Raw genomic sequence first — 12,500 nt, forward strand, 5'->3', positions numbered from 1 at the left:
TGAAGAACCTGAAGCCAAGAGCGAGAATCCTGAACCCAAACCAGAGTGAACAAACGAGAGCATCTGCTGGCTGTAGAGCTGAAACACACACACACACACACACACACACACACACACATACATACTAGACCACTGTCTGCTGAAATTCAGATTTAATTTGTTAGTGCCATCTCACACACACACACCACACACACACACACACACACTCACTATCTCTGACAATCAATACTCCAGTCCATAGTCACTCACCCGAGGACCAAATGATCTTTTTGTTTGTTTCTTTGCGTGTATTTACCGGGATTCTGAAGACGGGGACGATATTTTTGTAAGGATCCGTTCCTCCTCTTCCTCTTCTCCTTCTTCACCTCCCTAGGCTTTGTGTCTCGATCTATTTTTCTAACCGACATTACGGGAGCGAAGGAGATTTTCTTTTTTTTTTTTGTTGGTTTTTTTTCCCGAATAAGAGAAGTGACGAAAAAAAAACTAAATACAGTTGGAAGGGGACCAAAAAAAATAAAACGGGGAAAAAGGAAAAAAAAAAAAAACAGTCCTAGTCGACGTTCTCTATAGAAATGTATTTTATTCTGAAGTTTTTATAACGGTGTAAGGATGAAAAGTATACAACTCGTTTATGATAACTGCTGCGTCTCTCTCTCTCTCTCTCTCTCTCTCTCTCTCGCCTAGACGGTGTATTTTCCATATAAACTCATGCTTTAACTCGAACAAGCACCAAGAATATTAGATGTGCACTGTAATAAATACACCACGAGCGGCAACAAAAGCGCGCGCACGCACGCACGCACACACACACACGCGTCTCTGCACTGAGCGGTATAAGCAATTATATAATAAATAAAGCAACACCATTGAAGGAACGAGGCAGAGGATCAACACACACGCACACGCTCGTAGATAAGCCACTGTGCACTATAAGCCTTAAAGTCACGCACTCGGACCTTCTCCTCTCTGCTGATCTGTGTGATTACCTACAGGGTGAAGCTGGGGTGGAGGGCAGGTTATTGTTTCTCGGCACACTGTATTCGCTCCCTGAGCACTCACTTTCACTTGTTTTTGTTTAGTTTTTTAATGTACGTCAGCACGGTGCCTAGTTCATACGGTTTGTGCTCGTGGTGTAAAGCGACGTGTAAAGCGTCGTGTAAAGCGACTTGTCCGGCTTCAGCTTGCTCGCTCACACTGCTGGGAAGTGAGAGGAACTTCTTATTACAGTCGTAGCTGACGAAACTCTCGCTCTTGGCCTTAAGGAAATGATTAAAAAAATGAATAAAAATTTGTATTTCTTTTTCTGCAACTCATAATGAGACTCGAGTTGTAAACTGTTGGTATTATGCAAATAAACATAGCTCGAAAAAAAGGCAACGGTGAACGGAGTCGAGTTTTTATTTCATGGGATGTGGGAGAAAAATGTCTGAACGTAGAGAACTGAAGGGTTTTGGGGGGCTTTGATGATGGGGAAGTGAACCTCAGTCTCACTGCACAGTAAAAATGATCCTCTTTTATACTATAACACGTTTTTTCTAAATAAACATTATGCAAGATGACGTCTGGGACGTGGTTCATTTAGACTTTGATGTCTACGTTTGAAGACGTCCAGGTGGAGTTAAAGCCTGTGTGTGTGTGTGTGTGTGTGTGTGTGGTTGGTTTACACAGCAGTGTTCAAACTGTGGTGATGATGATGATGAAGAACGTGAGGACAACTGGGGATGTCAAGTCAAGAAGCTTTTATTGTCATTTCAACCATATATAGCTGTTGCAGTACACACTGACATGAGACAACGTTTCTCCAGGATCATGCTGCTACATATAACAAAGACAGGGATAAGGACTTAGTAAGTTAGTCCTACATAAAGTGCAACTGTGCAACCTGGTGCAAACAATGCAGGACAATACAGACAAGACAGTGGAGGACAAAAGACAGTGCAGACAAAAAGTTACAAGACGATACACAAAAGACTGTAAACAGAAACAGTGCTGACCGACCAGTGTGAATACTGTATGTGAATACTGAATGTTCAAACAATATTTAGTGCAGTGACACTATAATGAACACTGTTTCTTAGCAGCAGGTCCTTGAGATAATATATAGAATTGTGCAAAATACAGCAAATGACTGAAATATTGTATAGTATGTGCAAAATGACAGATATTGTACAATATGTGTAAAACGGCTGAAATGTTGGACGGTTTGTGTAAAAGAGCAAAAAAGTGTGCAAAACAGCATGTAAACAGTTATTGATGTGTCAGTGTGTGTGTTTTGTGTGGAGTCCATACAGATGATGTGATCTGCAGCCTTCACACTCTAAACTACTGAATAAATCATGTTAATAACCGAATATTGGGTTAGATGAAAATGTTCCATTCATTTGTCGCAGCTATTTGTGTCTGTGTACAGTTTGTGTTTTTACACCTTGTACAGTACGTGACTTTTGCCACGTCTTTATAACATTTTACGAACACTGTCTTAGTCAAAGCACTGGATGTGAATATATTTGTATTTTATATCTGGAAAGGTTTAAAAAAAAAACACCAGTTTAAGAAGAAGATCTGGTGATGGTTGATTTGCCTCCACAGGTACATGCGCTTCCTTTATTAAACTCTAGGTGTCGCTGTTGTCTGAGGGGAAAAAAAGATTCACTCGATTCACTGAACCGAATTCCGTGTGTGTGTCAACCCGCTTGACCTATAAACCTCATTCTGAAGTGAACAATATATTTTCCTTAATACCTAAAAAAATATATATTTTATAATCGTTGATATAAAAACACCTGAATTTTTACCCTATTTGCTCCTTATAAATAAATAAATAAATAAATAAACGCACGAGCCCCAGTCGGGTGTTTAGTTCAGTTAGTTTAAGCTAATTTGCATATCTCTGTCGAAAAGCCAATCAAACGCGGCGTTCTGAGGGCCGGCCCTCCCCACGCCTCCTCTTGCTCCGCCCCCTCTTCTATTTATTCTGATTCGCACAGTCGTCTTAATCCGTGCGACGTGCAGCAGCGACATCACTCTGTACAACTAAGTACAACTGAGTAGTTTGTTTTACTTCAGGATAAGCAGAAAAGCCTCAGGAGACACTTCAGCCTGGTTCACGTCTCTGCTGCCATCATGGAGATTTCTGTGGTAAGTGTGTAGCATTTATTTGTTTGTTTGTTTGTTTGTTTGTTTGTTTGTTTAAACATAACAATATCAGGGCTCTCAAGTTTCACCATCTCCGGGCCCCCAGTCTGAGAACCACTGGCCTACACTACTTGTACTGAGCAGGTGTTGTCAGTGAACCGGGGCCCCCAGGCACCATCCCCGGGCCCCCAGTTTGAGAACCACTGGCCTACACTACTTGTACTGAGCAGGTGTTGTCAGTGAACCGGGGCCCCCAGGCACCATCCCCGGGCCCCCAGTTTGAGAACCACTGGCCTACACTACTTGTACTGAGCAGGTGTTGGCTGCTGAAAAACTGTTGGCTAAGTTACAGACATGAAAAACTGATGCTGATTATCTGGGAAACGTCTCTAACAGCAGTCACAGTGTCATTGTTTGTCAACCAAGTTGTAAATTTGTTGTAACATTACAACAGGAGATCATGACTTACTCTGTGCTCAGAGTGATGCTGAACAATTCCAGGTTATGCTTTTATTTTTTTTATTGGTTGTTGCGTTAAATCTTACCCATATACAATAGTGCTATTTTCTGATTGGCTGTTGTGTAGCCTCTGTTTTTGATTGGCTGATAAGCGTCAGGCTCGACTTAAGAACTCCAGGGGAGACGCGCTTGTTTCCTGCCCGGTTCCATAGAGACAGCGGTGCGGACTGATAAGTTTTGGGCGCTGCGGCTTATTAAATATACTATAAATAGTCAGTTTTTCTGTGTGAGAAATACGATGTGTGGCGGGAGAACGTGAGAAGACCCAAACAAGTGAATGTCACTCTCAATGCATGACACTTGTCAGCCCTGACAAATAACATAAGATTGAAAAGTTCCCATAGACTTGAATGGCGGAATTCTTATAATTCCTCCCATCTCTCTCAGAACGGGGTCTCGAATCCACAATAAAACTCATTGTGAAGGCTTTTAACCCTTTCCAGACTGAAGCGGAGTCGTTAGAGGTGAACCGAACCTCCAAATTTTTTAGCGTAGCTCTTCTTAGCCGCTCTAATCTCCTCATTCGTTGCGTTCCTGGCTCGATTGTACAAGACTCTGTCACCATTTCTGTAGGCATCCTCTTTGGCCTGACGAAGGTATATTACTGTCTCTGGTGGGACGTGTAACGTCCTGTCTGTATTTTGGTCGTTCACTGGAGAGGTTTGCTTTATTAAAGTCCCCAAAGTGACATGTTTATGCACTTCTGGAAAAGAAAAGAAAAGTAAACTCTACACAGAGGCAGGCAGTGGGTCAGTTGCTGTTGTGACGGCCTCCCTGTTAGTCATGTGACTGTGTGTGTGTGTGTGTGTGTGTGTGTGTGTGTGTAGAGGATGTTGTGATTGTAGTGTGTGCTTGTTTGGTCTCTAACGTACGTCACACTTCACTCATGCCCAAGAGTACACACTGGGCTAAATGGGCAGAAGGTCCCCCCAGCACTCTTTCAATATTTAACCCTGATGGTGCGTACACACACACACACACACACACACACACACACACACACGGCACCATAGACTAGATACTCTCTCATTAGCTTGTATTTTGCAGTGTATATAAAGTAAGAGAGAGAGAGAGAGAATTTGTGTGTGTGTGTGTGTGTGTGTGTGTGTGTGTGTGTGTGTGTGTGTGTGTGTGTGTGTGTGTGTGTGTGTGTTTAGGGGAGGTGGTAGCCTAGTGGTTAAGGTGTTGGGCTACCAATCGAGAAGGTTGTGAGTTCGATTCCTACATCCACCAAGCTGCCACTGCTGGGCCCCTGGGCAAGGCCCTTAACTCTCAATTGTATAAAAATGAGATAAAATGTAATTCGCTCTGGATAAGGATGTCTGCTAAATGCTGTAAGTGTGTGTGTGTGTGTGTGTGTGTGTGTGTGTGTGTGTCCAGGCTCACCCTGTGATTAAAGCCTTCATGTGTGGTTCTCTGAGTGGAACCTGCTCTGCTCTGCTGTTCCAGCCGCTGGATCTTGTGAAGACCCGTCTACAGACCATACAGAAGAGTGTACACTCTGGGTGAGAGACACACACAAAGTTGTAGAAGTTCTACACAACGCTGTTGTTAATGCTAGAGACCTCAGATAATTTACAAATTGGGACTGTTCTAAATAGTCAGTGACGTTACGGTCAGGGATCGCGCTCTGATTGGTCACCATGAAATTAGGGGTGGGGAGCATGGCACGATTGGTTACAGTGTGGAACTGTTGTCCTATTGGTTATATTTCTATCATGGGTGGGAACTGGAATCTTCAGTGTGTACAGTGGATCTGGTAGGTGGGGCTTCAGTGTGTACAGTGGATCTGGTAGGTGGGGCTTCAGTGTGTACAGTGGATCTGGTAGGTGGGGCTTCAGTGTGTACAGTGGATCTGGTAGGTGGGGCTTCAGTGTGTACAGTGGATCTGGTAGGTGGGGCTTCAGTGTGTACAGTGGATCTGGTAGGTGGGGCTTCAGTGTGTACAGTGGATCTGGTAGGTGGGGCTTCAGTGTGTACAGTGGATCTGGTACAGTAGGTGGGGCTTCAGTGTGTACAGTGGATCTGGTAGGTGGGGCTTCAGTGTGTAACTTGGATCGTGATTGGCTTCTTTCTGTGTTTTAGCTCAGGAAGCGTTGGCATGGTAACGATATTACTCACTATCGTGAGGACTGAGAATCTGCTAGGTCTTTGGAAGGGAGTATCACCTGTAAGTGACTTACACACACAATACAGCCAAAAGTATGTGCACCCCTGCCCATCACACCCATATATGATCCCCTAGTTTAAAAAGAATCCTGGAACTGATCTTTGAGTAAGATTTGAAATGAGATGTTTAACAAGCAGATAAACAGGGTGTAGATCAGCGGTGCACAAACTTTAGGACATTAAGTACATGAATGTCCTGCGTTATAAAACCATTAACTTGATCTGTGTGTGTGATGTAGTCGTTTGTACGATGTATCCCCGGGGTGGGAATCTACTTCAGCACGTACTACAGTGTGAAGCAGCGGTTCTTCGGTGACCGAGCGCCACGTCCTGTGGAGGCTGTGCTGCTGGGTGCTGGAGCTCGGTGTGTAGCGGGAGTCTGCATGCTGCCGGTTACAGTCATCAAAACTCGCTTTGAGGTGCGACTGTGAATCATGACGTGTGTGTGTGTGTGTGTGTGTGTGTGTGTGTGTGTGTGTGTGTACATCTGTTTTACTGTATTGTTTGTGATGAGTGATAAAAATACACACACACACACAGAATACATATGAACAGTACTGATGTGTGTGTTGTACAGAGCGGGCGTTATAACTACAGCAGTGTAGTAGGAGCTCTGCGCAGTGTGTGTCGGGTGGAGGGGCCGAGAGCGCTGTTCTCCGGTCTCACAGCCACTCTGCTCCGAGATGCTCCCTTCTCTGGAATCTATCTTATGTTCTACAGCCAGGCCAAGAACACACTGCCTCATGGTCAGTACTGGTGTGTGAGAGAGTGTGTGAGAGAGTGTGTGAGAGAGTGTGTGAGAGAGTGTGTGAGAGAGTGTGTGAGAGAGTGTGTGAGAGAGTGTGTGAGAGGGTGTGTGAGAGGGTGTGTGAGAGGGTGTGTGAGAGGGTGTGTGAGAGTGTGAGAGAGAGTGTGAGAGAGAGAGAGTGTGTGAGAGAGAGAGAGAGAGTGTGAGTGAGAGAGAGTGTGTGTGAGTGAGAGAGTGTGTGTGTGTGCGAGCGCGTGTCAAATATAAAATACTGAAGGTTGCAAAGACATTTGTCTGGTCCTCACTAAAGCATGTGTGTTTAGTAAAGAGTTTAAATTCTGCCCAGTTTTGAGATAGCTAACTGTGTGTGTGTGTGTGTGTGTGTGTGTGTGTGTGTGTGTGTTTAGAGATAAGCGAGTCAGCGTACGCTCCTCTGGCTAACTTCAGCTGTGGCGTCGGGGCCGGTGTGTCGGCCTCCCTGCTCACGCAGCCTGCGGATGTGGTGAAGACTCACATGCAGGTGAATCCTCAGCAGTTCAGAAGGAGCACAGACGTTCTCACCTACATCTACAAGGTAACTTCTGCTCCCTCCACCTCCATCCTAGTCATATCTGTCTTGTGATCGTGTGAGTACTGCTATCAGGGAAAACACCATGGTGAAATCGGTGACTACGCAACACGCACCTCGACGTACTCGTACGTACTCAGCCCGGAGTTTGTGACGTCGTGTTTAGCTGAATTAAAAATGCTGTACCTTTTTTTTTTTTTTAATCCTTTTCAGTTGACATTTACAGTTAAATTGTTAGCCATCATACTGAGAAGTCTGTTCATGCATTAAAAGCTGTGTAAAGAAAATGACCTTTTCACCCTGTCGTTAACAGGACAAAGGTTAATGACGCCGTTCACTCGGTCTTGAGATCAGGGTTACTTTAGTACACAGACTGGAACCATGTGATGTATTAACGTTCGCTCGCTCTCGGTTCCGTCATCGTAAATGTATCACCTGTTTTCCTAATCTATGGAGCAAGTTTTAAACTGTGTGTGTGTGTGTGTGTGTGTGTGTGGTTCAGGAGCAGGGCTTGTCTGGGTTTTTCCGTGGTGCCGTGCCCCGCTGCCTCCGCAGGACGATGATGGCAGCGATGGCGTGGACCGTGTACGAGCAGCTCATGGCTCGAATGGGCCTCAAATCCTGAGAAAGAGAGACAGAATCCGAAATGAAGAAAAAATAGATAAAAAGATGAACAGAGGATTGAAGCAGAGGGTGAAACGGAGAGGAGAGTGACATTCGAAGCGAGGGTTTGCTGAGGATTCTGAGAGAGCGCAGGAGTCGGTGAACGAACGCTTCAGCTTGGGAAACAAACTCCAGACATCTACAGTGTGCTGCGTTCGGTAAACGCCTGGAAACTCCGCTGTCGTATGAGGAGGAAGGAAAGTGTTCTTCAGCTTTGCCATCGTTCCTTTGTCTGGAACTGAACTGTCGGAACAGCTTACGGCAGCTACAGTATAAACGCTCTTTCCCTCACCAGTCAGAACGCTGGAGCCTCCTTAGTAAATGTTAAACATCTCCTTCTGTAAAACGTCTCTGATTGACATGGAATGTCCTGTGTTCGAGTTATTACAGAAAGTTAATGGAACAGCTTCTGGCCAATCAGGTTAGAGAATTCAGAGAATTCCTCGCTAGCGTATTTGGTGTAGAACAGAGCTGTAATGTGACGTTTCAGTCCGATCACTTGTGTGTGAGCGCGAGTGCGTGCGAGCGCCAGCGAGTGTGTGAGCGAGTGTGTGTGTGTGAGAGAGCGCGCACGAGTGCGAGAGCGCGCGAGTGTGCGAGTGCATGAGTGAGTGAGTGTGTGTGTGTGTGTGTGTGTGTGTGTGTGTGGTTGCTGAGGGAATCAATACAGGAGAAATTGTCTCAGGATAATAATTTATTATTACATTGGAAGTAAGTTATATTAATGTTGGGGTTTTTTTGTTTTGTTTTGTTTTTACATGTCCACTTTCTAACCTGCTAATAAAAGATGAATGAATTTATCATCCTTGTGGTTTTTCCAGCCTCAGACATGTTAACCTGACCTACAGATAAACCTCTGGTTGTTACAAAAGCGTTATCCAGCAGGAGCTGGGATCTTATCAGAGCGAGGTTTACACACACACACACACACACACACACACACACACACACACACTGGCTGTTTTTCCAGAGATGCCAATCAACCTACCATGCATGTCTTTGGACCGGAGGAGGAAACCGGAGTACCCGGAGGAAACCCCCGAGGCACGGGGAGAACATGCAAACTCCACACACACAAGGCGGAGGCGGGAATCGAACCCCCAACCCTGGAGGTGTGAGGCGAACGTGCTAACCACTAAGCCACCGTGCCACCATAATATTATTAGCAGTAGTTATTGATTGATTTTTACTAAAAATGGTTCCTGAAATTGACGTTTTCTCAGACTGTATTACATCAAAGACCCCCACCCCTAATCCCATGACAATCATATACGTGACACCGATAAGTGTCTAGTAGCAGAGGTGGGAGTAGGTCACACGTGTGCAAGTCACAAGTAAGTCTCGAGTCATGAATGTCAAGTCAAAGTCAAGTCGAGTCTTTTTTTTAAATATCCGTCAAGCAAGTCTCAAATTTGCGACTTATGTCTGACTCGAGTCAAGTCACATGACTCGAGTCCCCCATCTCTGGTGTTAAGTATAAGATGTTACACAATGTGTGAAACAAACAGAGAAGACAAACAGGTCAAACCTCAGGGGTTTATTTTTGTTCATTGTAAACATTACAAACTTCTTTTTTTATTTCCAATGTTAATGAAGAATTCCAGACTTTCAGCGCTCGTCGAATTCAGCTCACGGAAACTAGCGGAAATTAGCGGAAGCGTTCACGCCCGCTAGCACGTAAATCGCTCCGTTGCTCTTTTTATTTCGTTTACCTCATGGATGAGTTGCTTTTTTTCTAAACGATACCTGATAACGAGACCATCTCGGTCTACGGTGAGGAACAGATACAGTACATTGCTTTAAAACCGTTCATGCTAGCTAGCAGTAAAGCTAATCGTGTAAACAGATTAGCGCTCAGATTTCTGCTCATTTCTGTATATATAAAATGTTTATGACATAAACTGCTGAGTTCATTTATTAATGAGCCGCTTTTCTTCCTCGGTGGCTCACTGGTGAAGGTTCAGGGCTGTGATGGAAATTAGTAATTAACATGTGCTTATGTGACGTGTGTGACGTCTAGCTGAATTCCCGTATCGGACGCTCGACACGCACCATGTCCTCGTCGTTATCATGCGTTCAGGGTTTTTACAGACACTGATAAGAGGACAGAACTGAACACACTAACTCTCTCTCTCACTCACACACACACACACACACAGAGGAAACGCATGACAGAGCAATAGTTAGCTAGACTCTTTGTCTACGTCCTTCTCAAACACGTTGCTTTAAAAAAAAATAACATGAAGTAATATTAAGAGCACCAGATTTGGTGGAAGCTCCTTCTGTGAAGGTTAATAAATGTCTCTTTGAAGGAAAAACATTTCTCTGCATCAGTGACTATACGTTCATCCCTGTTCATTAAATATTATATCATTATAGGGACATTAAATAATTATAAATAAACACGTGACTCGCGGCTGCACTGCTGTGTTAGAAAACTAATCAACAGCTTGTAACCAATCAGAATCCAGGATTTAACAGCGTAGGTGTAAATACGCTGTAGGTTGTAATAAGGTCCTGAAGAACAATTACTTTTAGTTCTTTTACAGCAAACATCTTTATTATTCATCTGGTATCTATTTTTTATTTTTACCCTCTGTAGTAAGGTGTGGAGGTGAAACGTACCGAGTCACTGAACACACATTGCATCCAGAACGTTCTGTTATTCAGCAAACAGACGTGACAAAGTTCAGGGTCTTTCGCAGAAGACCTGCCGTCTCCCATTGTCTTAATATGGTCTTTGTCTTAATATGGACACTCCATCCCGTGGTGTCTTAATATGGGCCAGCCGTCCGTCACGCACAGAGGCACTGAGTCAGAGTGTGTGTGTAAGGGCATGTGAGGGACATCTAGTGGTGCAGTGCAGTAATGACAAGCCTGTAGTTGGCATGCCACATGTGAGTGGAGGAAAGTTTAGCAATTCAGCTCAGGCTATTAACAACAGAGGGTTGTACTCCAGGGTGGGCAAGAAGAAGCATCAGGATGGGCAACGATGGGCAAGAAGGAGCCTCAGGATGGGCAACGATGGGCAAGAAGAATCCTCAGGATGGGCAACGATGGGCAAGAAGAAGCCTGAGGATTGGTAACGATGGGCAAGAAGAAGCCTGAGGATGGGCAATAAGAATCTGCATCAGGGTTTGTTTGAAGCTACCTCAGCATGGACAAGAAAACACCACAGCCACCCGAAGGCTTTTAAATTCCAGGTTGGGCAAGTAAGTGGGAGCAAATTTAGGAAAGTACGGAAATTATTTTATTTATATATCTTTTTTTCTTCTTTGGTCTTTTCCAGTTCTGGGTCACCACATCTGTTTCCACCTAATTCTATCCTCAGCATCATCTACTCTCACAGCAGTTACCTTCATGTCCTCATTTAACACATCCATGTATCTCCTCTTTGGTCTTCATCTTGACCTCTTACCTGCAGCTCCATCTCCAACATCCTTCTACCAATATAACCATCTCCCTCCTCTGTACATGTTCAAACCGTCTCAATCTATCCTCTCTGACCTTGTCCCTAAAACAGCCAACCTGAGCTGTCCCTCTGATGTCCTCGTTCCTGATCCTGTCCATCCTCGTCACTCGTAAAGGGAACCTCAACATCCTCATCTCTGCTACCTCCATCTCTGTCCACTGACATGTTTAAAACTGGCACATTTTATGCCGGATGCCCTTCCTGATGTTTTTCCGGACTTGGGTCCGACGCAGAAGTCGCTACTTTCCTCATTCACAGGAAATAATGTGTGTTCTTCCAGGCTAATAAATAAAGAAATAAGTCAGGATGTGAGATTAATGAGAAATAAATCAACCCCAGGCTGGTAACAGCAACTCTCTCGTTACACTCATTGATTATTGCCCTAGACCAGGACACGACAGTTAGTTTTACACCTTACATGGAGGCTGAAATATGAGTCTGATGCGACTTAAACCAGATTTTTAAAAATGGGGAACGAAATGACACGAATAGAATTAAAGAAGTTGCGAAATTCAAATCAGCAAAATTGTGAAAGTGAGATTTCACAAGCTAGTTTGTGAGACTGGGCAAAAAAACAAGCACTAAAATCGCGCACACACACACACACACACACACACACACACACACACACACACACACACACACACACACACAAATTCATACACACACACACACACAAATTCATACACACACACACACACACACACACAGACACACACACAAATTCATACACACACACACAAATTCATACACACACAAACACACACGCAAACACATACACACAATCACACACACACTCCTGATCTAGCAGTGCTGTAATTCATTCATCCTGTATGTAATTTCTTGTATTTATCATCTGTAGTAACGTGTGGAGGTGAAACGTACCGAGTCACTGAACACACATTGCATCCAGAACATTCTGTTATTCAGCAAACAGACGTGACAAAGTTCAGGGTCTTTCACAGAAGACCTGCCGTCTCCCATTGTCTTAATATGGTCTTTGTCTTAATATGGACACTCCGTCCTGTGGTGTCTTAATATGGGCCAGCCGTCCGTCACACAGAGCGTGTGTGTGTGTGAGGTAGCATTACAGTGCCATCTAGTGGTTGAGCCAGTGGTGCAACTTGTGCTTATATCTTACTCGTATTCCAAATAGAGTTTGCATGTACAGTACGTTCTCTCACAGCATTTATCATCGTTAAACCTAAAGAAAATAATCAACACTG

General features: G+C 44.2%; 2 protein-coding genes across 5 annotated transcripts in view; both read left to right on the plus strand.

Annotated features, from left to right (window-relative positions):
• LOC113652884 (myosin-9-like) overlaps positions 1 to 1,377 on the plus strand; it is a 39,377-nt gene extending 38,000 nt beyond the window's left edge. For all 3 annotated transcript variants that reach the window (XM_027162203.2, XM_027162201.2, XM_027162202.2), the window contains one exon: positions 1 to 1,377. This exon is cut by the window's left edge and continues 60 nt beyond it. In XM_027162203.2, the coding sequence (XP_027018004.1) occupies positions 1 to 49 (49 nt within the window). In that variant the 3' untranslated portion in view covers positions 50 to 1,377.
• Positions 1,378 to 2,980: 1,603 nt separating this feature from the next.
• The window catches only part of slc25a38a (solute carrier family 25 member 38a), a 10,510-nt gene continuing 990 nt past the window's right edge, over positions 2,981 to 12,500 (plus strand). The window contains exons 1-7 of one of the 2 annotated variants that reach the window (XR_007143423.1): positions 2,981 to 3,138; positions 5,035 to 5,159; positions 5,740 to 5,824; positions 6,063 to 6,242; positions 6,401 to 6,569; positions 6,979 to 7,145; positions 7,642 to 8,450. Coding sequence is in view for 1 of the 2 variants with exons in the window: in XM_027162206.2 (XP_027018007.1) it covers positions 3,124 to 3,138; positions 5,035 to 5,159; positions 5,740 to 5,824; positions 6,063 to 6,242; positions 6,401 to 6,569; positions 6,979 to 7,145; positions 7,642 to 7,764 (864 nt within the window). In the remaining variant the exon portion in view is untranslated. Of the gene's footprint in view, positions 3,139 to 5,034; positions 5,160 to 5,739; positions 5,825 to 6,062; positions 6,243 to 6,400; positions 6,570 to 6,978; positions 7,146 to 7,641; positions 8,603 to 12,500 lie in introns of those variants that run through there. The other variant, XM_027162206.2, reaches the window with a different exon arrangement.

This window comes from Tachysurus fulvidraco, chromosome 7, assembly GCF_022655615.1.
Source record: "Tachysurus fulvidraco isolate hzauxx_2018 chromosome 7, HZAU_PFXX_2.0, whole genome shotgun sequence".
Taxonomy (NCBI): domain Eukaryota; kingdom Metazoa; phylum Chordata; class Actinopteri; order Siluriformes; family Bagridae; genus Tachysurus; species Tachysurus fulvidraco.